Source organism: Penicillium verhagenii, assembly GCF_028828195.1.
Source record: "Penicillium verhagenii strain IBT 33310 chromosome Unknown utg000005l_segment0_segment0, whole genome shotgun sequence".
Lineage (NCBI taxonomy): Eukaryota > Fungi > Ascomycota > Eurotiomycetes > Eurotiales > Aspergillaceae > Penicillium > Penicillium verhagenii.
In genome coordinates this window covers 1880359-1904079 of record NW_026643169.1, presented here as the reverse complement: position 1 = coordinate 1904079, position 23721 = coordinate 1880359, and the positions used below count along the sequence as shown (strand labels likewise).

The 23721-nt window shown below is 46.9% G+C and overlaps 6 protein-coding genes across 6 annotated transcripts; 3 read left to right on the top strand and 3 right to left on the bottom strand.

Moving 5' to 3' along the window:
- Positions 1-310: 310 nt before the first annotated feature.
- N7466_004239 (transcription factor domain-containing protein) lies at positions 311-2943 on the top strand (the record flags this gene model as incomplete). The annotated part of the gene is made up of 6 exons (XM_057163636.1): positions 311-468; positions 642-718; positions 792-837; positions 900-1644; positions 1707-1958; positions 2008-2943. The coding sequence occupies 6 exons, from the start codon at positions 311-313 to the stop codon at positions 2941-2943; spliced, it is 2214 nt and encodes a 737-aa protein (XP_057022317.1).
- Positions 2944-3998: 1055 nt separating this feature from the next.
- Positions 3999-5111, top strand: N7466_004238 (casein kinase II subunit beta; the record flags this gene model as incomplete). The annotated part of the gene is made up of 1 exon (XM_057163635.1): positions 3999-5111. The coding sequence occupies one exon, from the start codon at positions 3999-4001 to the stop codon at positions 5109-5111; it is 1113 nt and encodes a 370-aa protein (XP_057022316.1).
- Positions 5112-10352: 5241 nt separating this feature from the next.
- On the bottom strand, positions 10353-11385 carry N7466_004237 (bZIP transcription factor; the record flags this gene model as incomplete). Its single annotated transcript, XM_057163634.1, has 3 exons — positions 10353-10502; positions 10567-11099; positions 11223-11385. The coding sequence occupies 3 exons, from the start codon at positions 11383-11385 to the stop codon at positions 10353-10355; spliced, it is 846 nt and encodes a 281-aa protein (XP_057022315.1).
- A 4035-nt stretch (positions 11386-15420) lies between these two features.
- Positions 15421-17318, bottom strand: N7466_004236 (sugar porter family MFS transporter; the record flags this gene model as incomplete). Its single annotated transcript, XM_057163633.1, has 6 exons — positions 15421-15780; positions 15842-15948; positions 16001-16166; positions 16229-16353; positions 16412-16891; positions 16955-17318. 6 exons carry the CDS (start codon positions 17316-17318, stop codon positions 15421-15423), a joined length of 1602 nt encoding a protein of 533 aa, XP_057022314.1.
- A 1210-nt stretch (positions 17319-18528) lies between these two features.
- N7466_004235 (branched-chain amino acid aminotransferase, cytosolic) lies at positions 18529-19950 on the bottom strand (the record flags this gene model as incomplete). Its single annotated transcript, XM_057163632.1, has 4 exons — positions 18529-18541; positions 18596-19294; positions 19352-19649; positions 19716-19950. 4 exons carry the CDS (start codon positions 19948-19950, stop codon positions 18529-18531), a joined length of 1245 nt encoding a protein of 414 aa, XP_057022313.1.
- A 680-nt stretch (positions 19951-20630) lies between these two features.
- Positions 20631-23365, top strand: N7466_004234 (putative protein kinase Scy1; the record flags this gene model as incomplete). The annotated part of the gene is made up of 2 exons (XM_057163631.1): positions 20631-22071; positions 22128-23365. 2 exons carry the CDS (start codon positions 20631-20633, stop codon positions 23363-23365), a joined length of 2679 nt encoding a protein of 892 aa, XP_057022312.1.
- Between the last annotated feature and the right edge of the window lie 356 nt (positions 23366-23721).

The following is a 23721-nucleotide window of genomic DNA, read 5'->3' as shown; positions in this document are numbered from 1 at the left end:
TTTGTGAACCATGGAGAACCAAGGCATAGGAGGACATAATATTCACCGATATTTCACTTGGTCCATAAGGCTGCGCAAATTTTAAAGTCGATTTAATATTATAGTACCTCAAGATGATCATTCTTAATCAAATGTAAGGCAGTAAGAACTTAGAAGGAATCTACTTCCTCAGTGCCCAATCATCTCTCTATGAGAGATGACTCAGCCCGGAATCCGGGGAAGCGGCAAACCCCGCGAGGAATATCTCCGCACTTCTTTGAAGGCCTTTCTCCCCAAAAACTTCCCCTGGTGACCCTGTTCTCTGCGTTTCATGGCTTCCGAATCGCCTCAGATTGAAATGACACCTCCGGGGATGGGTCCCGGGGATCAGGCCACAAGTCCGGCTGCGGATTCGGCCAAGAGGAAGGCGGAACAAGGCAACGGAACTCAGACGCGCGCAAAGCGGAATCGCTACATTTCTATCGCATGGTATGTTTATTACCTGAATCACTTCAAGACTAGTCCCGATACCTTGGTCGGCATTTGAAGATTGCCGTTAACCGAGATACGATTAGCTGCAGCATTAGACTAGCAGCAGTATCGTCATGCCACCCGACGTTTCATCCGGTCAGCTAGACTGAGCTAACGAACACTTTGTTTAGTAATGAGTGCAAGCGTCGCAAAATCAAATGCAATGGACAAGTACCCTGTGGGAGATGCGGGCACCTCAACTTGGAATGTACGAAACTATCCAAGCCGCAATATACTCATGTTGCGCAAAGACCGCCTTACCTTACTAACATGATGTTTAGGCCGATATGCGCCGAATTGCTGTAACAATAACTTCAAAGACTCAGAGTAGGTCACGGAACTTGAGCCAAAAATTCTGCTCCGAATGTACCTTGCTAAGCTCCGTCCAGGGAATATCGGTCGATGGGGTCTCAAATAGCGACGCTACAAGACCAAGTCAACAGTCTTTTCAACAACATCAACGAACTTAGGGCCCAGAAACCCAGTTTTGAAAGCCCTTCATTTGACCATCTATCTCGTGATGGCTCCTCCCAAGCGGTTTTTACTCCCTTGCCCACCGGGATGCCGAAGGTCCGACCCCGGCATCCGCATTTCCATGGCCCAACGAGCTCGGCGTTTAATTTTGACGTTGCCAAGTCAAGCCTTCAGAGTATGGGCATCACACCAGCAGAGGACGCTATACCTGACGACTTAACAACGGCGCATGTTACGCCAGCTGGATCACCGCCTCCACATATGAGCACCCTTACCTCCACTATTCATCCGACCAAGGATCTTCTATGGGGCATATCGCGCAAGGCTGCTATAGAGCTGTGTGAAACTTATGATGAAGAAATCGGGATCATGTATCCTATTGTTGACATCACTACAGTCATCAAGGAGGCTAATCTACTCTACGACTTCATGGAAGCCGCCATCGGTAGTGGTCTTGCCCAACCGAGTTTGCCTGGTCCGGACAGCCTTCATAATGAAAGCGCAATTCTTCTTAAGCTTATTCTCGCCACCACGCTGGTTGTGAAAGGGGGTGGGCAGAGCAACGATGGGAGGCGGTTATATCTGAGCATCAAGCCTGTGATTGAATCTAAGCTATGGGAACCTTATGCTATTAAAAACATCCAGCTCTTTGCTCTCGTGGTAGGTGGTGACTCTTTTTGGAGTGAGCTTCTTCAAACAACCATTAACATTATCTCGGACAGGCTACCTACCATTTCCACACGGATGATGACGCCATGGCCTACCGACTGATTGGCTTAGCTGCGCGCATGTGTTTGGAAATGGGTCTCCATCGTCGAGAGGCCTTAATAAAATCTTTCCCCAACGAGGCCGAATGGAACGAAGCCACTCGTATATTTTGGTCAGTTTACAGTTTGGACCGACGGTGGAGCTTGGGCACTGGGTTGCCATTTGTGATTCAGGATGAAGATATTGACCCGAACCTACCAGAGCCGGTAAGTGAGCGAGATGTGTGCTGAAATGTTTCTCTTCTGACTCCAACAGGATGCATCTCTAACCTATCTTCGGTGTATGATATCATACAATCGAATCAGCTCCAAGATTTGGTATTCAGGCCTGGGCTCAGAAGGAACGACAGATATTCGACGCGATGAGATTGGCTACTTGGACTATCAAGTCTTGCAGTGGTACAGGCAAGTGCCGGATGAACTTAAATTTTATCCTGTGGAATCTCCCAAGAATGGAGAAACTGCAACTCGTGGCATGAGACGTCTCCGGATTCTACTCTACTTGCGAATGAACCAGCTACGAATCCTGATCTATCGTCCAGTGCTTCACTCGGCAGCAAGCATTGCAGAAGACCGAGGTTATTCTCAGACCGTGGTAGACATTGCCAAGGACACCGTTCGAGTGCTTACACGACTGAATCAGATGTCTGATATCTACCGTACCCAACAGATCACATTTAATTATTTCCTCGTTGCTGCGCTGGCTGTGCTGTTCCTCGCCGTGTGTCATGCACCTGCCGACTTTAATCGGCAAGTCCGGGACGAGTTCTACATGGCTTTGGACCTTATCAATGGATTCAGTACCAAATCATTCGTATCGAAACGGCTGTGGAAGACTATTAAAGGGCTTCGAATGATTGGAGAGAAATTGGGGGTCTTGGCCCGTCCCTTTGGCACAGACTCTAATGATCCCCACTCCACCGCAGCGGTGGCTATGGCAGATCTTGCTGGGCACTCGGTCAATGACCTTTCTGCCTACAGTCCCTTGAATGGTTTCCAGATGAGTCACGAGCTGACGCATCTATTTGAGGCTGTTGGTTCATTTGGCAGCTACCTGCCAGGCACGAGTGGTCCAGAGGGCATCAATGGATTTGTTGGCACAGCTGGAGAAATCCAGAATACCGGCGAAGGACTTTCCGGGATTCTGGGTGGTGAGGAGGAGTTTTCTCGCATCCTTCGTGACTTATTCTGATGGGATAGGAGTTACAGATAAGAGAAATATAAGAAAGCCCTGTATGCATACTATAGCATACTCAGTACATACTAGTACATACTACTTGGAGAGAGCATATGTATAAATACTTGATACTCAGGATTTGATACGTACTTACTTATAGGTATACACTTGAAACTGAAATAGAGCTTTCCAAGGTCGTACAGTAGTACAGGAGTACTACTGTATAGTACTATCCACAGCTGCCTCAGTCCAGATGCCTGTTCTATAGTGAGACCCCAACATCGGCCTCGCACGTGATCGTGAGCTACCACTTGGATTGATTGATTTCTTTCTTCGTCCCACCTGACTTTTGAGGTTGTCAAAGTCGTTTCATGCAAACCATCATGGCTGCAGAGATATCCCCTGCATTGTTCTGATCTGTGCCACCGCCTCACGACTTCCGAACCGAACGTTAGCGTCCCAGCAATAGCCTGGGAAAAGAATATTGAATCGACAAAGCACCAAACCCTTGTGGCGTTGGCTCACGAAATTGATAAACATTCGTTTTAGACGCGTCTTAGACGACTCTGGTAAGTGATTTCGGGTGACCTTGCTCCTTTGGTAGCTCCGAATTGATGGGGAAAGCTGATAAGATTTTGGTGGGGCTAGTCGTCTGAGATACGACGTTCTCGACTTCGCACAACCTCCCCTCCCGCAAATTGCCATCAACGTCGAACTTCTCCAGAGACCACTCTCGCCCTCCAACTCCATTCGTGTCCCACCGACGATCCCGGACTCCACCGCTTGCCGATTCTCGTTGATGATCTGAATTACTCGAGTAATTTTCTTAAGCGAATTCCCTTTCCCGCTGCCCCCACGTTGATCCTCCCGCCCGCGGCTGCTACCCAACCCCCTCGCATTTCGCGTGACAGGGTTGCTGTGTTGTCGTCGCCCCCTTCTCCCGCATATCAAATAATCTCGGCAACGTGTCGAGAGAGACAGGTTCGGCGTTGGCCGACGGCCTGGACAGGCTGGATTTGAGTCAACTGTCTGAATCAACTCTTTCCTCATCCGTGTCCGCCTCATTCGATATGTCGTCGTCGGAAGGTGCGCCGGAGTCTTGGATCTCCTCGTTTTGCTCGCTCATGGGTCATGAGTTCTTTGCTGAGGTGTCGGAGGACTTCATTGAGGATGATTTCAACCTAACGGGCCTGCAGTCGCAGGTGCCGATGTATAAAGAAGCGCTAGAGATGATTCTTGACGTGGAGCCCGAGGATGACGAGGAGGAGGAAGAAGAAGAAGAGGAGGAGGATGACGACGAAGTTCTGGGTGAGGACCGACCGGTTGGCTATCGCAGAGCTGGTGATCGCCGACACGCGCGCGTGGCTAGCGATCTAAGTGTCATTGAGAGCTCTGCCGAGCTACTGTACGGTCTAATCCACCAGCGGTATATCACCTCACGACCGGGTATTCAACAGATGCTGGAAAAGTATGAAATGCAGCATTTTGGCGTCTGTCCGCGCGTCAACTGTAGTGGATGCAAAGTTCTGCCCGTGGGCCGATCCGATACCCCAGGTCAAGAAACGGTTAAGCTCTTCTGTCCTGGCTGCATGGACATCTACACCCCACCCAACAGCCGCTTTCACTCCGTGGACGGAGCCTTCTTTGGTACAACATTCGGATGTCTATTCTTCATGACATTCCCCGATTTGGGTATCGGACCCCGCTTAGATGCCTCCTTGGCTAACATGCCACGAACCACCACTTCACAACCTGGAAGCCGACCCCAAACGGAGACCGAATCCCCTACACCTGAGAATCAACCACTAGAGATCAATGGCGTACGCACGGAGAGCTTCTGCCCGGGACTTGGGCGTGGTAAGGTTTACGACCCCAGGATCTACGGGTTCAAGGTCTCTGAAGCGTCGCGTGTGGGACCTCGCATGAAGTGGCTTCGAATGAAGCCCAGGAATATCTGTGAGCTAGATGAGGTCTTGCAGCACGAGGAACTTGGTGCATTTCCCGATCAAAAGTCCAGCTCGGGTCAATCTCGGGGGGATAAGGATGGAGATATGGAAATGAAAGCCGGGCAGTCTCAGGAGGCATCAATTGCAAACCGGAAAAAGGCACCCATGCGACGACGACGATTGGGTGACCCTACCCCCTCTGACCAGATGAGCGTCCAAGGGAGTGAGATGGGCTAAGATGCACACCCCCGTTGGCTTTTCTCCCCCATCAAGAGGAACCGACTGTCCCCCGCCACATCTACCATCATGTTTCCCTCTCCAGGTGTCATGCGGCACCATTTAATGCCAGAAGTCAAATACGATATTTTCCGCTGAGGGAATAGTGGAAGACATGCAGGACGGTAGCTTGGCTTCAAGTGTTTTCTCATTATTCCATCTTGTTTCAATTAATGGGATGGTCAAATGCCACTTCGATACTGCGGTCGATTATTTAGGTCCTTTGTTGCATGTTTCTTGTTCCCAGTCTTGCCGATCATTTCTAGGTACAAACTTTTGAGCATTGATTTTTTTATAAGTGTTCTTTATTTTCCAATAGCGAATGGTTCATGCCACTTTTCGGGTATTCATGAAAAGGCAGGCCTGGAAAGTAGTATGTAGTGTTTAGTGTGCTCCAGGGTTGCTTGGAATGACGAAGTAGGGTATTTCCAAGGTCGAATTCATATTGGAGATGAGATTCCTTTGAAGCTTTCAAATGTTCTGGAAATTGTTTCAATATTGGGAAACATCTGATGAGCTAGGATATTGGTCCAAGGGTTCGTGGTGCCATAAAGACTTGGGGTTGGCTAGCATGCATGATATCTTTTGAATGTTTCAAGATTCACATGTAATTATAAAGATTTGAAATCAGAGTCGAAAAGGAACCGATTGCCCTTGTTATTAATCCCTGTTGAAGAAGCCACATTTATGGCTGGACATGATCATGCACCTACGTGTGAATATAACAAGGGGTTCTTTCTATTGCAGACGCACGTTCAGCTGGGCCAAGATGCTGGAAACATCAGCATTTTAATCACATAGATATGCAAGCGATGTAACTATCCTGGTTCATATGGAGGCAAAATAGGTGGCGCATGGATTATTGGCCTAAAGAAACCAGGGTGATCCTACTTATCCTATGGTGAAGTGGTTGCTTGGAATGGCAGCGTAGCATGGCAAGGCAAGAATATTGGCAATGGGCGTTGGCCACGTAGATTAGACCTTGGTTCTATTTGAAATCAATATAAACCAAGCTAATGGATCCGGGCTTCTCGAGGTCTCCTACCAGAGTGGGAAGTCACTAGTACCAGGTATGTCAATGTTTTCTAATGTTTGTTTCGTTTAAGACGTGCATTAAGAATGGGCTTTTCCTTTCTTAGACCCACGTATAAGAGATGGACTTGATTAATTTATAGGTTTTGTACGGTATATCTCCGAAAGCTTTGAATGTTGATTGCTTGGACTGTGAATGTACTAGTATACTTCGTACATGGTAAAGTACTTGAGACTAGTGGTAAGTCGTGCTGATCCACTAGCGACGCACCCATGTGTCCACAGTCCAATGACTGACTCGTGCTCGGATAAATCCGTACTATTGCTCTTTTTGGGATTCGTGATTTCTAATGATTCCCTATTCCTTGCTGTATTCCAGTCCGAACAAAACAACCCCCTTATTGCCAACACTTGATTGAAACCGAACCACGTCACCAAAGTTCGATGAAGTTACTTAAAATACCCCCTGCATTGAAGTTGATTGGCTGGATTGGAAATTCACGAGAGACATGTTGACGACTCTGTAGATCACATGGGACTTTTTTTTTTTTTTTTCAATCAATTGATTGTTATGGAATATGTTTATTGTGTCATTAGCTGATCACTCATGAGTCATGTATAGAGAGATGTACATGTCGGCGTCTTTCCGAAATGGAATCCTAACTCGATCAAGCAGGTGGAAACTAAAGAAATCCGAACTCCACCATAAAAAGGGGCCAAACCAAATAGCCGACTTGGAAATAAAAAGGATCATAAAAATAAACCTGATCTGCATATCTGACTTTTTTTTTCTGGTTATCTTTCTTTTCTCAAGATCTCCATGACGAAAAGAAAACGGGTCCCAGTTTTTATGCCGATCGGACCCCATGAAATCCAGTGGGGCAACCTAATTTAACTGCAAAGTTCAGGTAGTATATAGGGCTTATAGGGCTTAAGATTTATAAAGTAACGTTTTTTTTTTGGCCCCCTCGTGGCATGGGTTTCTTTTATTTTGACTTACTTGCGCGCTAATAATTAGATGAGACTCGTGATCGAATGGGGATATTGGTCTATATAGTAGATTCATTTAGAAGACTCCGTGTGGGAAATGGTCACACTGGATTCTTTTGGGGGTTTTACAATAGTGAAGTATACAGTATACACTTATGTATTCTTGTACTCTTGTAAAGGTAAACTATCATGGGAACCTGTTGGAACAGAACCCTGCATTATCACGCATGCCTTGGACTCATGTTTCAAAAATAGTAACATGCTGGGTGATTGTAATATTGTGATATCAATCTATTAGCGACGGGAGTCTGATATACTCGGCAATTATAGGTCAATGTCAATGTTGTGCATTATCTGGGTGACCACATGATAATGATGAATCAACATTTGAAACAATGTACCTGGATACGTACAAAATAACGGGATTGTTCACTCGGTCAACGCCCGAGTTGACCAGTTAACCTATAGATCTGACCCGGCTCGGTAAGAATCACCAATTTAAACTAGCACGTCTTTTCTTTTCTTTTTTTTCTGTTTTTCTGTTTTTCTCCTTTTCTCCTTTTCTTATTCTCTCTGTCATTGGTCTCCCTCTCTGCAGGGCTCTCTCTTTTTTGCCTTTTGCCTATATTAAGGTTGGAGTAGAGTCCAAGGGAACTTCTGCATCAGGACAGCAATGCGAACATGTATTCCGCCCCAAAAGTCCATGATGATCCTGTTTCATGTTCCAAGGGTTTTTGTTTTTGGTCTTGGCTTCCGGGTGATATATCCAGATGTCCACATGTTCACAAGCGAGGCTAGATAACATATGCAGACTAACCCAAAAGGGAAAATGGGGAAAGCTCAATTCTTTCCCCCCAATGATCAGTCATTTTTCTCCTCATTTTCTCCCCATTTCTCCCCAAACGTGCATGTCTTCGGCCCCCTTTCACCCTTTCCCAGGTCTAGTCTACTTTGGTTCTACTATGTTCCAGACACGACCTCGCCTCCTTATACTCACGCAAAGGGCGCGCCATCGTGCCCTTTCCAGTCTAGGTACATGGTGCTTGGAATCACAGGTTCCAAGGGACTCAAGTGCACATGCATTCTTGACCAGGCTAATCCCAACCCTTGGGTCTTTTATGCTTTTTGATTTGTGACTCTTTCACTATACGGCCGAAACCAACGGCCTAAAATGTCCCTGTCGATAGGTGCGCGCGGGCCACCCGATTGCAATTGCCTTGTTGTTTTTTTCTTTTCTTTTTATTATCCCTCCCCCTCTTTGGCTTTTGGCTTTTGGCTTTTTGTCTTGGAGGCTGGCTGGTTCTTATTGGGAGGCGACCTAGTGAACCACCGGGACGGTAACGAGAAAAGAGAACAGATCAATTTATTTTTTTTTAAAGAAAAAGTCAAATAAGAATCTACGTTCCTAAAATAGAGAGCGAGGCGGCTCTTCCTCCGTAAAATTCATGGGTCCCGCCGGAACCTTACCAATCCTAGGCCGATCTGAGAAGGTGAGGATGATGTACAGGGCTGGAGTGGAGGGGGAAAGCGTTGGAGGCGTATAGGCTGAGGAGCAGCCTAGCTGCCTAGGTGCTACCTTGGTCTATCCAACTCTTTTGGTATGAATGGGAGCCTGTACGGAGTCAAATGAGGGGGGGAAAAGGTACGAAGTAGAAAGTAGAAAAGAAAGAGGCACCAATGCCCCCGGGGAGATAGGGATACTGGACAGTGGACACCCCCCGCCAAATCCCTGCCTATTCTCTTGTCGTTCCCACTTCTCTACTAGTAGTAGTCTTGCAGGCCCAAGGGAATGGGATCTCGGATTATTGCATCATCGTCATCGGCTTTCGGGCGTAATGAAGAGTCGAGACCATTAAGCCCGCAATCTCTTGCGGGTGCGGGCTACCGCAATCTCTCCCCGTGTGATTGGTTGGGGGCACGGATGTCGGAATGCCGGGAGTTTCTGCAGCGATCACACAAAAATCCAGTGGACTGGTTACAAGGCCACATGGTTTCGAAGCGACGGCTCCGCCCGGATCCTGACTCATGGTCTCCCTTGGATTTGAGCTGAGCCAAGGCTCAAGGGAGGGTGGTTCCATATCCACTTGACCCGCTATCTGTTACGGATATGCACCTGAGCAAGGGTTAGCGTTGTACTTTTCCTCTTTGTTTTTTGGGTACCGGTTCTGTTTCGTTCTTTCTCGCTTCTTAGCGGGGAATTTATTCTCATGGAGGAATTCAAGAGCTTAAATGTGCTTTGCAAAAAAACTTCATGCTTCCACTTGGTTGTTGTATAGAGTGTTGGTTATAACGAGGGAAGCCCTAAGTCAAATTAGTCCCGGTTAGGCAAATGTTACTTCGCATGTTTCATCGCCCGTTGTGGATGCTCCAAATGGGTAAAATCGACAAGCTGTATTACGCCATACTGTTTGTGGTATCGGTTAAGTCCTTCTTTAGTGGGGGTTTTAGTTTATTTTTCATTTCCATTTGGAATTTTTGTGTATTTTCTTGTATGGATTCTGGGGGGGGGGGGGGGCCGCAAACTTATCCTAAATAGTCCCAACCTAAATCTCATTGGACGTAACAGATCCCTAAATGGTCCTTGCGACGTGGGACGCCTGATGGTATTTCAACTTACCGAACTTGCCTTAACTTGCCTTTTCCCACGTTTTGGGGGCCAGAAAACGTGGCCAATCGTTATTGCCGATCAAAAGGTTATTGCCCTTGCTCACAAATGCTACAGAAACGGTTCGACGTAGAGTGAATCATGCTTCGTTGTAAAGGTTATATCATATTGACCCTTTTGGTTCCCTTTCCCGTCTCCAAAACCTGTAAGTACTCGAACAATTGAAATAGATTATATAGGAAAACGCCCAGATGATGCTCGCTCATGAACCAATGAAAATCAATCCAAAAACATAAAGGAGAGAGATGGGGGGAAACAACCAAGTAAAAGATAATTCGTTAAGAGACAAGATTCTTTCTTCAGACCCAAAGTGGAGAGAGGCTTTCCATAACAAGTATGGGGGGAAAGAACAGGAAAAAAAAAAAGATAAACCAGAATCATGGGCTCATTAAAGACATTCCCCGATCAACACGGAGTTAACGGTAATACCCGCAAGGAAGCAGCGGACACGTATTTCGGCGCCTTAATCCCAGAAAGTAAAAGACCAATAAGAGATAAGAGACGGAGAAACTGAATCACCGCCGCATCTCATATTCAAAAAGTCCCGGCCTGGAACGGGGAGAACAAGGTGGTGACTGAGGAGTCAAGGGATAAAAGGCCGATGCCTCGGGGGAGGTGGATATCGCGCGCTTATCATCCGAATAGGCATAAGAAAGCGAAGGCATCTGCAAACATCATAAGAGATATTAGCTTCTGCAGCCTTGTGAAGAATCACCGAGAATAATGTACCGAAAGACCCGGTTCCGGATGTGAAGGCTGAGCACATAGTTCGATGCCCGCCATGGAGGCGTAGCTCATGCTGAACGGACTCATGATATCCTCGTCGTAGGCCGGTTTGCGCGGGGCTCCCATCGCTGCCGTGGGCACCATGGGCACTACCGATGGGATCGCGTCGCTATATTCCGGGAATGACAGACCCCCGTAGCTGCTCGGAATAGTCTGGTACACGGGGATTTGCCCGTAGGTTTGGCGGTAGGCGTCATATTGCGACATTGGGGGGTAAGAGAAGGCTGGTGGTGGGGAGGCGGAGAGTTGACGGGTACATTGTTGGCCGAACATGGACCTTTCGTCTGGGGTGTGGTAGAAATCGTATGAGGCTGGCCGGTCTCCTTGTGGGTGGGATTTTGATTCTCCGGATTTGGACGCTCGCTTTGTTCGAGTCTTGGGGGTGGTTTTGGGTGGTTCGGCGTGGGATTGTTCTGGTGAGGCGGATGATGCAGCTCGTCGTTCTAGATCCTCCAAGCGACGCTTCAATTTCTTGCCTATTGGGGGGGGGGTTTATGTTAGCTGTTGTGTGGAAATGCGGTTCTTCTTTCTTTTACGATTCACTTGTAGTTTTGGGGGGTTTTTTGGTATTTTCTCGTTCTATAGTTCCGATCACTCACGGTAATTTCTTTGCGCGATTCGATTCTGAATGCGACGACGCTCTGCTAGATCGGAGATCTTGGTCCAGTCTTCATTGGGGTTTGCGTTGGGACTGAAAGCACTACTATTGCTGTGCGTTGTAGAGCGAGAGCCCGAATGGGCATCGTAAGTAGAGCGCTGCATTATAAAATTGTTCAAGTGGAGTAACAAAGAAGAGTACTAATCCACATGGTCTTAAGGGCAGAGAGGGGGGGCTAAAGATTGATTATATACTCGGGTCGGAGTATGGGGCTCCTAATCCCGTCAGCTGGGAAATGTCTTTTTTACTTAGCTATTTTTGCTAAGCCCCCGTCGTGATAACTTATGCAGTCCGTGCTCGTAATAGACTCTGGTAGCCATGTGTATTTTGGGGCCGTAGATCGTGATTTGATTTGATTTTTGATTTTAATTTTAATTTTTTAAATCTTTTTTATTTTCAATTTAATCATTTAGCAATTTCCATTTATGATACGGTATTTTCGCATGGACGGACAGGGATCATTCCGGTTCAGCCTCGAGATCCTGGTCAAATTCATCTGGGCCACGTTTTTTTTATTTATTATTTTATTTCATTTTAGACACTTTTTTAGGCATTTTGGATCATATTTATTTCATATTTATTTTCCCTTTTTTTTTTTTAATCCTTATTCCCGTCTATAGTGGAGACCTCCAGATGGAATCCTGTATATAGTATACCCCCCGGTTTATAACGATTAGAATCCACCCTGTGAAGAAATATGAATGTTATCAAATATAAAGAAAAAGAAAAAGAAAAAAGAAAGACAAAGAAAAGCAAAAGTCTCGAATTGTATGGCCGGAACGTTCGAAGCTCATTCGATATTTAGCCTAGTCCGCAACACGATCCCCAGGGATGAAACGGGGAAATGCGTTGTTCAGAGGGGGTTACACTAACATTCTTGGTGTTTTTTGGTTTTGTGGTTTTGTGGTTTTGTGGTTTTTGGTTTTGATGGGGTTTTTTCCCTTAGTTTATTTCACTCTATTTCCTTTTCTAATTGTTATTTCGTCTTCGTTTTTTATTTAAAAGTGACATCTCTTATCACGTGGAAAACGAAGTGAAGAAGGGCCACGTTTTTATTCAAGAAAAAAAAAAAAAAGACATGTAACTTCTTCCCTTTTTTTTCCCATAGCAAAAAAACAGAAACTCCATAGCAGAAATCAACTTCACTCCTCTTGGCAGACTAGGGGGATAAAGATCTCACCCGTTGATCGTTGATCAAACCCTCAAGCTCTGTTCATCCGGAGCCCGAGTACACGGGGAGTGGAGAAAGGGCCCCGGGGGCCAATGTGCAAATAATACCCTAATGTATATAATACTATGATACTAAGAAATTATAATAAATTATAATACCTATTACCGGGTTTATTGATTATAAATCTCGATTTCCACGGGAAAATGGGAAATTATTTACATTTACTACATTATTTACCTTACAGGGATAACATGCATGCCCACTGCAATTGGCGTTTAGCGTACAAGGGGGCCGGAATCCCTGAAGCCATAAAGAGACCCGAAAGAACGGGACGCATTATCCGTAATCGCTTAACAATGCCTAGCTTGAATGTGAATTGCATTTCTGCATTTCCACTTGTTCGTTGACTTCCAGCTCGTGTAGCCCTAAATCCCTCGTGGTCGAGTCAAGAGAGTTGGTTCAACCATATTCAAATCTCAACCAATGTAACGCTCATATTTCTTCGTTTTTCTTCTTGTGGTTTCCTAATTTCATTTCGCTGCAGAAAAAAATAAAATAATAAAATAATATAAGAAAAATTAAAAAAAAAATTTAAAAAACAGAACAATTCCAGGATATAGGGGAAGAAAAGCCACTGGACTCGGGGTTGATTGGCGTAATCTGCAGCTGAACGGCACATTTCCCAAGGTGCTGACCAGCGGACATAATCAATACGAGCGGGGTCAATGATTTCCAGAATTTTTGGAGAATTGTCAAAACAATGCGTGGCTTTTCGTCCCCCAAACGTTTGGCAATAAAAAACAATATAGGGCTGAGAATGTATGAGTGTCATCACTGAACCCCACCGGACCCCTCTTCCCCTCTGAGACAGTGACAGCGGAACGAGGCTGTGCACGATTTGGACTTCACCGCTCCTATGCACCCTCGCGGCTCGAACGTCAAGCCTTACGCATCAATCCCGGGGCACATCTTCTCTCTGACAGCAGGGATTGTAGCCACTCACGTCTTGCTAGTCCCCGGATGCTTGGGTGGCATTGTAGTTCGGACCTTCTAGTCACCGTCTAGAAAAAAGGTTCCTGGCGGTGTGCATGACACGCAGACACGAAGTCTGCAGAGAGTTCCTTATCCCTTTCCCCATTTCGGTGTGACATCTTATCATCTATATCCCAATCTAGTGGTTTCAATGGGAAAAACTCCGGAGAGGCGATTGAGAGAAAAAAAAAAAAAAGAAAAGAAAAGACCCAAGAAATCAGGGAATGTCATCCGCAAAACGGCTGCGGCAATCTCCGATCCCTATGACGCTGGTTGCCCCAGACCCTTTCACAGTTACACGGGCGAGTGTGATATGGACCGAGTATGAACCGAATTCGGGAAAAGCTCCTGACGTGCCTATTCGAGGGTCAGCTGTGTCCTGACCAATTATCTGCCAACGTTGGACAAGGCGTCCAGTGTTGACGGCCTCAAGTGTTTCTCTCCTGGACAAGATTCACCTCCGAGAAAGAGGAGACAAACTCTTGAAGAAAATCTTGCACCAGAGAGGTTTTGGTTTTGATTGTCTTGAATTCTTTTTTTGGATACCACCTACGGGATCAACATGGTTAACCAGTCTTGATTATGAACGAGAGGTTCTTTTCGAATTCTATTCCGACCCAAACGGCCGTCCTTGCAAGCTCCTACGTACCGTTGCCGCGTCATGGTCTATGGTGATGGTCTAAATTCAAGTGGAAGAAAGTGAGGGTGGTACCAGCTGAATAGCTTGCCCCCTTGGAAACCTGCCTTTCAACTGACGAGGTATTTCAATCTGCAAAGTTGAATCAAGGCCACTAGACTGGTTAACCGGCTACTGACCACCTCGCTAATGCAGAACATTGTAGCTGCCCCCAGATAAATGTCACGCTGCAGGTGTGTACAGACTCAGACTGAAACTCGAACTTGAGATTTTTTTTTTTTTTTTTTGGCTTTTATTTTTGGCTCCACGTGGCCCACACGTGCTGCAAGTCGCCTATCCTATCTCTTCTGGGGAACAGCCTCATAGCTGGTGTGACCTATTGTTTATACCCCGAGGGCCTGAGATGGCTGACTCAATGGTTACTAAGTTTGTTCGGGGACCAACTTTCATTTCTGGCTCGGGATTCGGGGGTTGTATCGTCTCAGACTTGACACTTGATTTCATTTTCCCTTATCAATTTGACTCGGCGAGCCCATGGCTTTCAGCATTGTGTTTGTGCAAGGCCATCCTTTTGCCATTGTGATGCATAGCTAACGAGTGTACACCTGGCTAGAGCCGGAGGGCTTGATTGGCCCAACAAGCTGGGAAACAGAATTCAAATACACGACTTTGTCCTGTGAGTATGAATGGCATTTCATTCTATTGACTTCAAAATGGCAAGCTTGTTTCAAGTTGCAACTGAAACTCGTTGAGTCTTTTTGTGGAATAGCAAGAGATAACACCAAGCCAAATAACAGCACTGGAAAGAGAAACTTTGATGAGCTCAAGACTTAAGAATGTGAACTTAGGGCCGCCACGTTTTTATGGGAGACTGAGCCTGTATTGGTTTGCCTTTTTTAGGGTAGAATACTTCGAGTCTGTTTTGTATTTCTATATGCGCATTCAAGGGTTCCCCTCTTTCTACGCAATAATTTTCATGAAGAATCTTGATTGTCGGATCCATGCATTGCACCACATGGCAATTAATGATTCACAAAGCTTGGAGGCCCGGGGCTTTTTTCCCCCGTCACGGTCTTTGTGTGGCTTCGAGAAATGCAGCTAAAACAGACGTAGTACTGTATATCTTTTTGACCTTGAACAAAATGATCTTCTAAATGCTGCAGTCCTTTTCACTCAAAGTATTCCGGTAGGTTTGAAAATCAATAACAAGAAAATGTCCGCGTGACTCGCAATCTCAAAGACTTGACCAATGATCGGAGAACATGAGATAATAGTACATCAACTGGTTGGCTAGGAATTTCACCCCTTGAACTCAACATGGTTGAACGCCCCGGTGATTTTTACATCAGGTTGCTCAACATCTCCCATTGTTTCAGCTAAGCCAGCCTTCTTCTTAGCTTTAGCTTCATTGACAGCCATTCTTGCCCGAGGAACGACGTTCCATTGGATGGCCTTGTGGTAAAACTTTCGCTTTGACTCAATCTCCTGGTCCCGATCCTCATCGGGCATGAAGAGAAGATCCACGGACTCCAGGTTAAGGTAAGAGGTCTCCGGGTAGAAACAATAAACGATAATTGCCGCGACGAGGTTGAACACCGCGAAAATGATATAGGTCTTATAGCCAATATTCTCAAGGGCTGGCGGTGTAATCTCCACAACCTATAAGCTCCTCGTTAGTTTTATGGGGAAAAAATTAAATGGTGACAGTATGACAACGTACAAGGAAATTTCCTAGAAAGTCGGCCGCGGCCGCCAGCGCGGCTCCCTTAGATCGGACTTTGAGTGGCAAAATCTCGGCTGGGTATACCCAGACGGTGGCCATCCAGCCTGTGAAACGTATTAGAAATATCATCTTAATCATCTGCGACGTGGGACTTACCCCATGTGAAGCAGGCTTCAAATGCAAACACAAAGAACACCGATGCAATTCCAGATTGCTGAGTACCGATTGCGACAGTGATGGCCTCGCATATCAAAACAACGCACATGCCTACTGCCATGCTGATAAATAGACGTCTCCTTCCAACCGCATCGATCATGTACCACTAGTCATTATAAGTTTTGCTGTCATTCACGTTGAATCTTTATAAAGGAAATTGGTCCTTACCGTGAGTAAAGAGGCCAGAATGTACCATACTTGGAGAAAGCAGCCCACAAACAATGCTCGTTCCTGAGACATTCCCAGGCTCTCTGTAAAAAGAGTGGGGGCATAGTAGCTCACAATATTGATACCTATGGGATGAGAGATATTAGGGTAGAAGGGAAAGATTTCGATTGAAGTAGGACTCACCTGAAGTCTGCTGCATGAATTGGATTCCGAGTGCCAGGAAAAACCGCTTGTTCGTTCCGCATCCCCCGTCCGTAAACAGTGATTTCCAAGAGCCTTCCTGCTCAGCTTCAATATTTATAGCCGCTAAAATATCGGCTTTCTCTTCTTGAACAGCTGGATCGTTTTCTGGCTTATTGCGTAACTTTGCAAGGACCATGACGCCCCGCTCGGGGGAAGACTCGTGAAGCATGAGCCAACGTGGCGTATCCGGTAAAAAGGGTGTGACAATGAGCACATAGATGGCAAATATGGCTTGAAATGCCAATGGGAATCGCCACTGGATTGGGCCAGGCTGGAAATACAATGCATAATTGATCCAGTAAGCCAACATTAATCCAAACAACATTGTTGTCAGTTGGCAAGACATATGCCATCCTCGTTGACTAGGCAGACAAATCTCACTCTGATATACAGGTGCAACCGATGTCAAATAGCCAATACCTATATGATAGGGCTATATTAGAGAACATATCTCAAGAAGCGTGGAAACTTCATTACACATACCCAGACCAGCAATGATTCTGCCCACCATCATTTGCACTCTCTCCACAGCACCAGCCATCAAAGCTGAACCGACGACAATCAAAGCGGCACCAGCCATCAGTCCTCCCTTTCGACCCATTCGCTCCACGGTAAATGCAGCTAGGATTGCCCCAAACACGGCCCCAACATCATATAAAGCAGTAATGGTGCCGGTCATGAGAGTACTCGGATGTCCCATTTCCGCTAGCCAGTAATCCGAAATGACCACACCCGACATAACACCCTGATCATATCCGAATAGCAGGAATGACGAGGCACATACTGACGTGATGGCACCCACTAATGAAGCTCCTTTTAGGCTTTGCAGACCTGTCTTATTGAACATTTTGGAATCAACCCCCAGTATAGAAGCCAGGGATGAAAAGAAGAAGAAGAAAACAAGACAATTCACATTGGCGCCGAGAAATGTAGAATGAATCCGAGCATTTATACCCCCACCAACACTCGGGCCGTGTATGAGGTATTTGGGTTCCGAGTCCGAAATGCGTGGGGGTGGATCTGGGGGAATGGGGAACGGAGAATGTGGGGGAGCCAGTAAACCCTTCAACAACCCAGTTTTCCTTGATTTGCTTCAGGGTAAACGTTCTATCTGGTGGCCAAGTCAAGTGGAACCCGAAGAGATCGTACTGCCTTATTTCCTGTTCAAGCATTCCCCGCGTGTGTCGATCAAAGCTTCGTACCAATTGCATTGCATGGCTTCGGGAAATAACCGGACAGGCCTCGTCCGCCCCCGCGTTCGGGTTAGACCCCGGTATATGTTGCAAAGAGGAGTGCGAGTACTCTCTGGAACGAGTGGTGGCAGTTAGGTCATAATTGGGACGTTCCGCTATTCGTGGGAAACGGTCGTGCATTACTCTTCACGTCATATTTTGGTTGCAGCTAGGATGCCATCACCTATCTCACAAAGTGTGAAGATAATCCAAGCTTACTTCTTTTCTCGGGTCAGATGCAGCTAGAGGTCGACTTTCCAGAGCAAAGCATCTGACAGGCTGCATATACCTTGTGGAAGGACGGACTTTGTCCGAGATCGAGTGGTAATGCATCGGTGCATAGCAACAAGTCGTATAGGAGTACCGAATACGGAAAGGGCAGACGCTAACACAATTTCCCAAAAAATTCCCCATATGGGAATCGCTTCACAGGCTATTTTGCGATCACAGCCCGGAAAATGATGGCGTTTGCGGGGATTTCTTCATTTTTCAACTACCGTTTCTACCATCTTCCATGGTCATACTGCAGTAGTAGAACTGAATGTCTAAACCCATGAGTTGAGTAGGGTTTGTGAAAAAGATCTGTTTACACTGAATACCTGTAAAAGAAACCTATGGCGAGAAACATCCGAGATATCTACTTGATTGCTTTTGATCTGAGGGATATTATCAAAATCTGGCTTGTGGAAAGTGCAATGCTTGAAAAATCATGCAAACAATTGAAACATAATAGATAGAATTAAAACAGAACGATAAATTTCCAACAGGTCAAGACAGCCAACGCCTACTTGTCATTCCTTTTTTGGTAAAAAGATCAGATCATATTTAAACAACGTGACTGCAAATCAATTAGCTTCCATTTGTCAATTGGGTTCCAGGGAAATAGACTTACCTCCACTCGTGCGCTTCATCTCCGTGCTGGATAGCCTCGATCCAGTTCTTCATCTGAAGAGCAATCTCTCCAGCCTCCTCATCCTTCTTCAAACCACAATCCACCAGCTTACCACGGTAGCTAATGTTTCGCACGGGGCTCACGATGGCTGCAGTGCCAGCACCGAAGACCTCAATCATACGGCCTTCCTCGGCAGCCTTCGCGACATCGGACATGCGGATCTTCCGCTCCGAAATAAGCCAGCCCTTGGGCTCCAGTCTCTCACGAGCGAGCGCGAGAACGGAATCTCTTGTCACACCCTCCAGGATAGTTCCATCAAGGGGAGCCGTGATCAACTCCTTCTGTCCAGTCTCCTCGTTCTTGATGGCGATAAAGAGGTTCATTGTGCCGACTTCAGTCACAAATTCCTCTTCGCCGAAGAGCCACAGGTTCTGTTGGAAACCGCGGGAAGCGGCCTCGAGCTGGGGCAAAATGCAGGGAGCATAGTTCGCACCGAGCTTCTTGTCACCAACACCACCAGGCCAAGCGCGGACGGCATAATCAGTGGCCTCGAGAGAGATGGCCTTGAAGCCAGTCGGGTAGTACGGGCCAACGGGGCTAGCAATAACAAACAGAAGGGCTGATCCGGGAGGGCCAACGCCCAGAGTCTTCTGGGTGCCAATCATGGTGGGTCGGAGGTACAAAGAGTAACCACGAGCACTGCGGCAGGTCAGTTAGGTCTCATCGCATATTGATGTTGGAGAGGGGATTACTGACTCTGGGATGAAACGATCGTCCAACTTCACAAACTCTCCAATTAGCTTAACCAGCTCATCGCCGTCAAATGTAGGTAGGGCAATACGCGCGGAGGACTTGTTCAGACGCTCCATGTTCTTGTTGGGACGGAACAGACGTGTGCCTCCAGTCTTGTCTTTGTATGCCTTCATTCCCTCGAAACACTCAAAGGCATAGTGGAACACACAGGTAGAAGGGTCCAAGCTGAGGTTCTGGTAAGGGATAATGCGGGGTGTGTGCCAGCCATCGGTAGCCGTCCACTCGATCGAGATCATATGGTCTAGTATTGCATCCGAATTAGCCGTTTGCTAATGAGGCGAGGCGAGGGCAGGAATCAGAGTCTTACCAGTGAAAGTCTTTCCAAAAACAAGATCCTTGTTAGGGGTGAGCTCCTTGGGGGTCTGAGTCTTCGTCAGGCTCAGCTTGGAGGCATCCAAGCCAGCCAATTGTGCGACGGACGCGGTGGCACTGAAATTCCTCCGCCATAGCCGGCTGGCGGCAGTAGTTTGCGAGGACAGGATCCGTGGCATTGCCAGGCCGGTCAGGGCCGTTCGGCGAGTCAATTGCTGAAGGGACTTCATGGCGAGATGTGTGATGACCAAAGGGGAGAATGTGAGAAGATCAAGATGACCACACGGGAGTTTTAAATCGACAATATGACTCCGCACGCAACAATCTTTCGGAGCTCAGGACAAACTCCGATCGTGCCAACCAAAGCACGGAACAGGCTCACCGCCTGACCAGATCAGTCGAAGAAAGCCGATCTCGCCAATCATCGTGCTGAAATTGAATGAAGAGACCCGCCGACTTCGGATGGAGCTGGGGCACCCTCAAGCCTGTGGTTGGGTGGGAGAGCTCGGCTCACTGTGACTCTGCTGTTTTTCTCTTGGGTATCTTTTAGTTGATGTTCCGACGCAAAGCGCGCGGGGGTGGAAGGTCACATGATAGTACTTTGAGCTTCAGTCCACGTGATCTTCGTGATAGGAACAACTGTTAGATGTTATCATCGAGAATTCGAATTCCGGATTGAAGTGACGCGACCCCGATTCTACTGGACCCAGGTATAAACAAGCTGGTAGGCTAGCGTGCTCGGGCTGTGGTCTATCGCGAACCCTCTTATCAATCAACGGTACCCAATTGTCTCTCTCTCAAAGTCATGCCTTGTATCATCATCCTGAACGCGCTGTGAAATCAATGTCCCGTTGTCGGATACTGTCCCACTTCTTATGATTGAGTCATCCTTCGACCAGTAACGCCCGAAATGTTTACTTCGGCTTTGAAGTCGTTCAACTCGAACATCTCCGCCAATTATCAAATCGCGCCCCACCCCACTGTATACTCGGGCCCCTGGAAAATCCACGATGCCAAAAAGAAGTCGACCGGAACGGCCGCCTCCGTATTCATCTTTGATCGCAAAGTCCTCGAGCCACGGTCGGGGGGTTTTGGATCCCGCTCAGGATCCTCCTCGAAGAAGCTACAAGAAGATGTGATCGAGCGGCTTAAGCGCGAGGCCAGCAATCTGGCCCGTCTGCGGCACCCGTCCATTCTCCAAGTTCTAGAACCCGTGGAAGAGACTCGCAGTGGTGGTCTCATGTTTGCGACTGAGCCCCTTACTGCATCGCTTTCGGGGCTATTACTTCAAAAGGGTGAGCAGGAGAGCACATCTGGCGCCGGTTCACATTCAGGTCGTTATATGGTGGAGGAGGCCGATGGAAGTCGGAGAAGACGCGACTTGGAGATTGATGAACTGGAGATTCAAAAAGGCCTGTTGCAGGTTGCAAAGGGTCTTGAATTCCTCCATGAATCTGCCGGTCTGGTACACGGCAATCTGAACCCTGATGCCATCTATATCAATGCCAAATCGGACTGGAAAATCTCCGGTCTGGGGTTTGCAGGGCCACCAGACTCCTCAGAGACCAAGTCATCTCTCCCTCCTTTGGCTGTCTCAGAGGTTCTTTATCAAGATCCGAGACTTCCCCCATCGGTGCAGCTAAACATGGACTTTACGTCTCCTGATTTTGCCCTCGATTCCAATGTGTCATCATCCGCCGATCTTTTCTCCCTGGGTCTAATCATCATTGCTCTCTACAATTCACCTCATATCTCGCCGATTCAGGCACATGCCAATTTGTCAACTTACAAGAAGCTATTGAGCTCCTCATCGACCACTCCGTCCCAAGGCAACAATTTTCTTTGTTCAAGCCCTATCCCTCGGGATGTCTTATCCCATGTGCTACCCAGATTGATCACTCGAAGGCCTGCCCAGCGCATGAATGCCAGGGAGTTCCAACAGTCTCCGTATTTCGATAATGTTCTGGTATCTGCGATTCGATTTTTGGAATCGCTACCGACGAAAAATGCAAGCGAAAAATCACAATTCTTGCGTGGACTCCAACGAGTTCTTCCTGAATTTCCCGCTTCGGTTCTGGAGAGAAAAGTGCTGGGAGCACTGTTGGATGAGATGAAGGATCGCGAACTTCTTCCCCTTATTCTACACAATGTGTTTGGAATACTTCAAAAGATTCCCAACGGACGTCGCACGTTTCCTGAAAAGGTTATTCCTCGCTTGAAGGAAGTGTTTGGGACAATACCAGGGAAAGCACCACAAGAACGCGACTCTAAGAAGGATGCAGGCCTCATGGTTGTATTAGAGAATATGAAAATTGTCGCAGAGAACTGCTCAGGTCTGGAGTTTAAAGACGGTAAGATATAGTGTAATTTTCCTTTGAATAAACAAGGAGCTAACCATTTCTATCAGATATATTGCCTTTTATTCGGCTGGGCCTCGAGTCACCTACCCATTCCTTAGTGGATGCTTCTATTAGAAGTCTACCTATTTTTCTTCCCGTTCTCGACTTCAGCACCGTGAAGAATGAAGTATTTCCCCCGATATCCAGTACATTCAGTCGGACCAGCAGCCTTGCCATTAAGGTCCGTAGCCTGGAGGCGTTCGCTGTTCTCTGTGGAGGATCTTTCGATGATTCTAGTCTCGAAGATGATCTTTCTGGCGCAGTGCAAACAAACAAAACTACCAAATCATCCATTCTGGACAAGTACACCATTCAAGAGAAACTCGTCCCATCTCTCAAGGCTATCAAGACGAAGGAACCTTCGGTCATGGTAGCAGCACTAAAGGTCTTCCGTGAAGTTGGCAAGATCGTGGACACCGATTTTCTTGCCCTCGAGGTGCTTCCAGTTCTTTGGAGCTTCAGCCTTGGTCCCCTTTTAAACCTCCAGCAATTCAATGACTTCATGTCGTTGATAAAATCGCTGTCTACGAAGATTGAGAAGGACCAGACGCGAAAGTTGCAAGAACTTTCGTCGGGTGGTGATTCAAGTGGATTCCAAAATGGAACAAATAATCTCTCGCAGTCGGCGATGGATCTGCCCTCGTCAGACACAGACAGTGCAAGGGATAACTTTGAGCGCCTCGTGCTTGGAAAGAGTATGACACCCTCGACTAGCAATCCAATGGATATGTGGGGCAATGTTGAACCAGCAGCATCTGCGTCGAAGCCAACTACCACATCAACTGCATTTTCATGGTCTACGAACAATGGAGCAGCCCTCAAGCCAGCGAGCTCATCTGGTCAGCTTGGTTTCCGTTCTATCACCCCGGATCAAAAACTCAGTTCTTTCCCATCTCTGGCGCCTGCAAGACAAACCTCGCCCCCAACACCGGCTTTCCCCACTATGCAGCCTATGCAACCATCGTCGCCAACTTGGGGCACTCAGCTTCAAGGAGGAACTCGAGCGGGTCAATCATTGGGCTCACTTTCCGGTATGGCAGCTGGGATGTCATCACCTCAACAGGTTTCCAATTACTCGGCCTTTTCAATCCCACCTCCACCAGGAGGGATTAATTCAAATAATGCCATGAGATCTCCGTTGGGCATGAATACAACTCCAGCACATTTCCCAGCTCCGCCCCAGACTCAATATCAACCACCACCAGCACAGAAACAAGGCTTGGACAAATATGAAAGTTTGATATGAAATCAGTGGTCTACTTTGTGTTGATTATTTCCCCGACCGGTTTCATATATGAAGTGTACTCAGGTCTACAGTAGCCGAGTAATGCCCATGATATTGATTGATGTAACTAGAATTTATGAACCTTTCGCATAATTCCAAGGTTTCTGTCCAGGCTAGGACCTTCAATGTTCCAAGGTTGGAAACCCAACATTGAAAGAAGAAATTTTCTTTTTAACTCTATAGACTGCACATGTGTGAGTCTTGCTTCAAATGTTGTGCTGGTGCATGTATATACTATTACAAAGTACTTACTCACTCCTAGTGCTGATCATGACTTACAAGTTTTGAAGGGTTGTTTTATTACACACGGTATATAA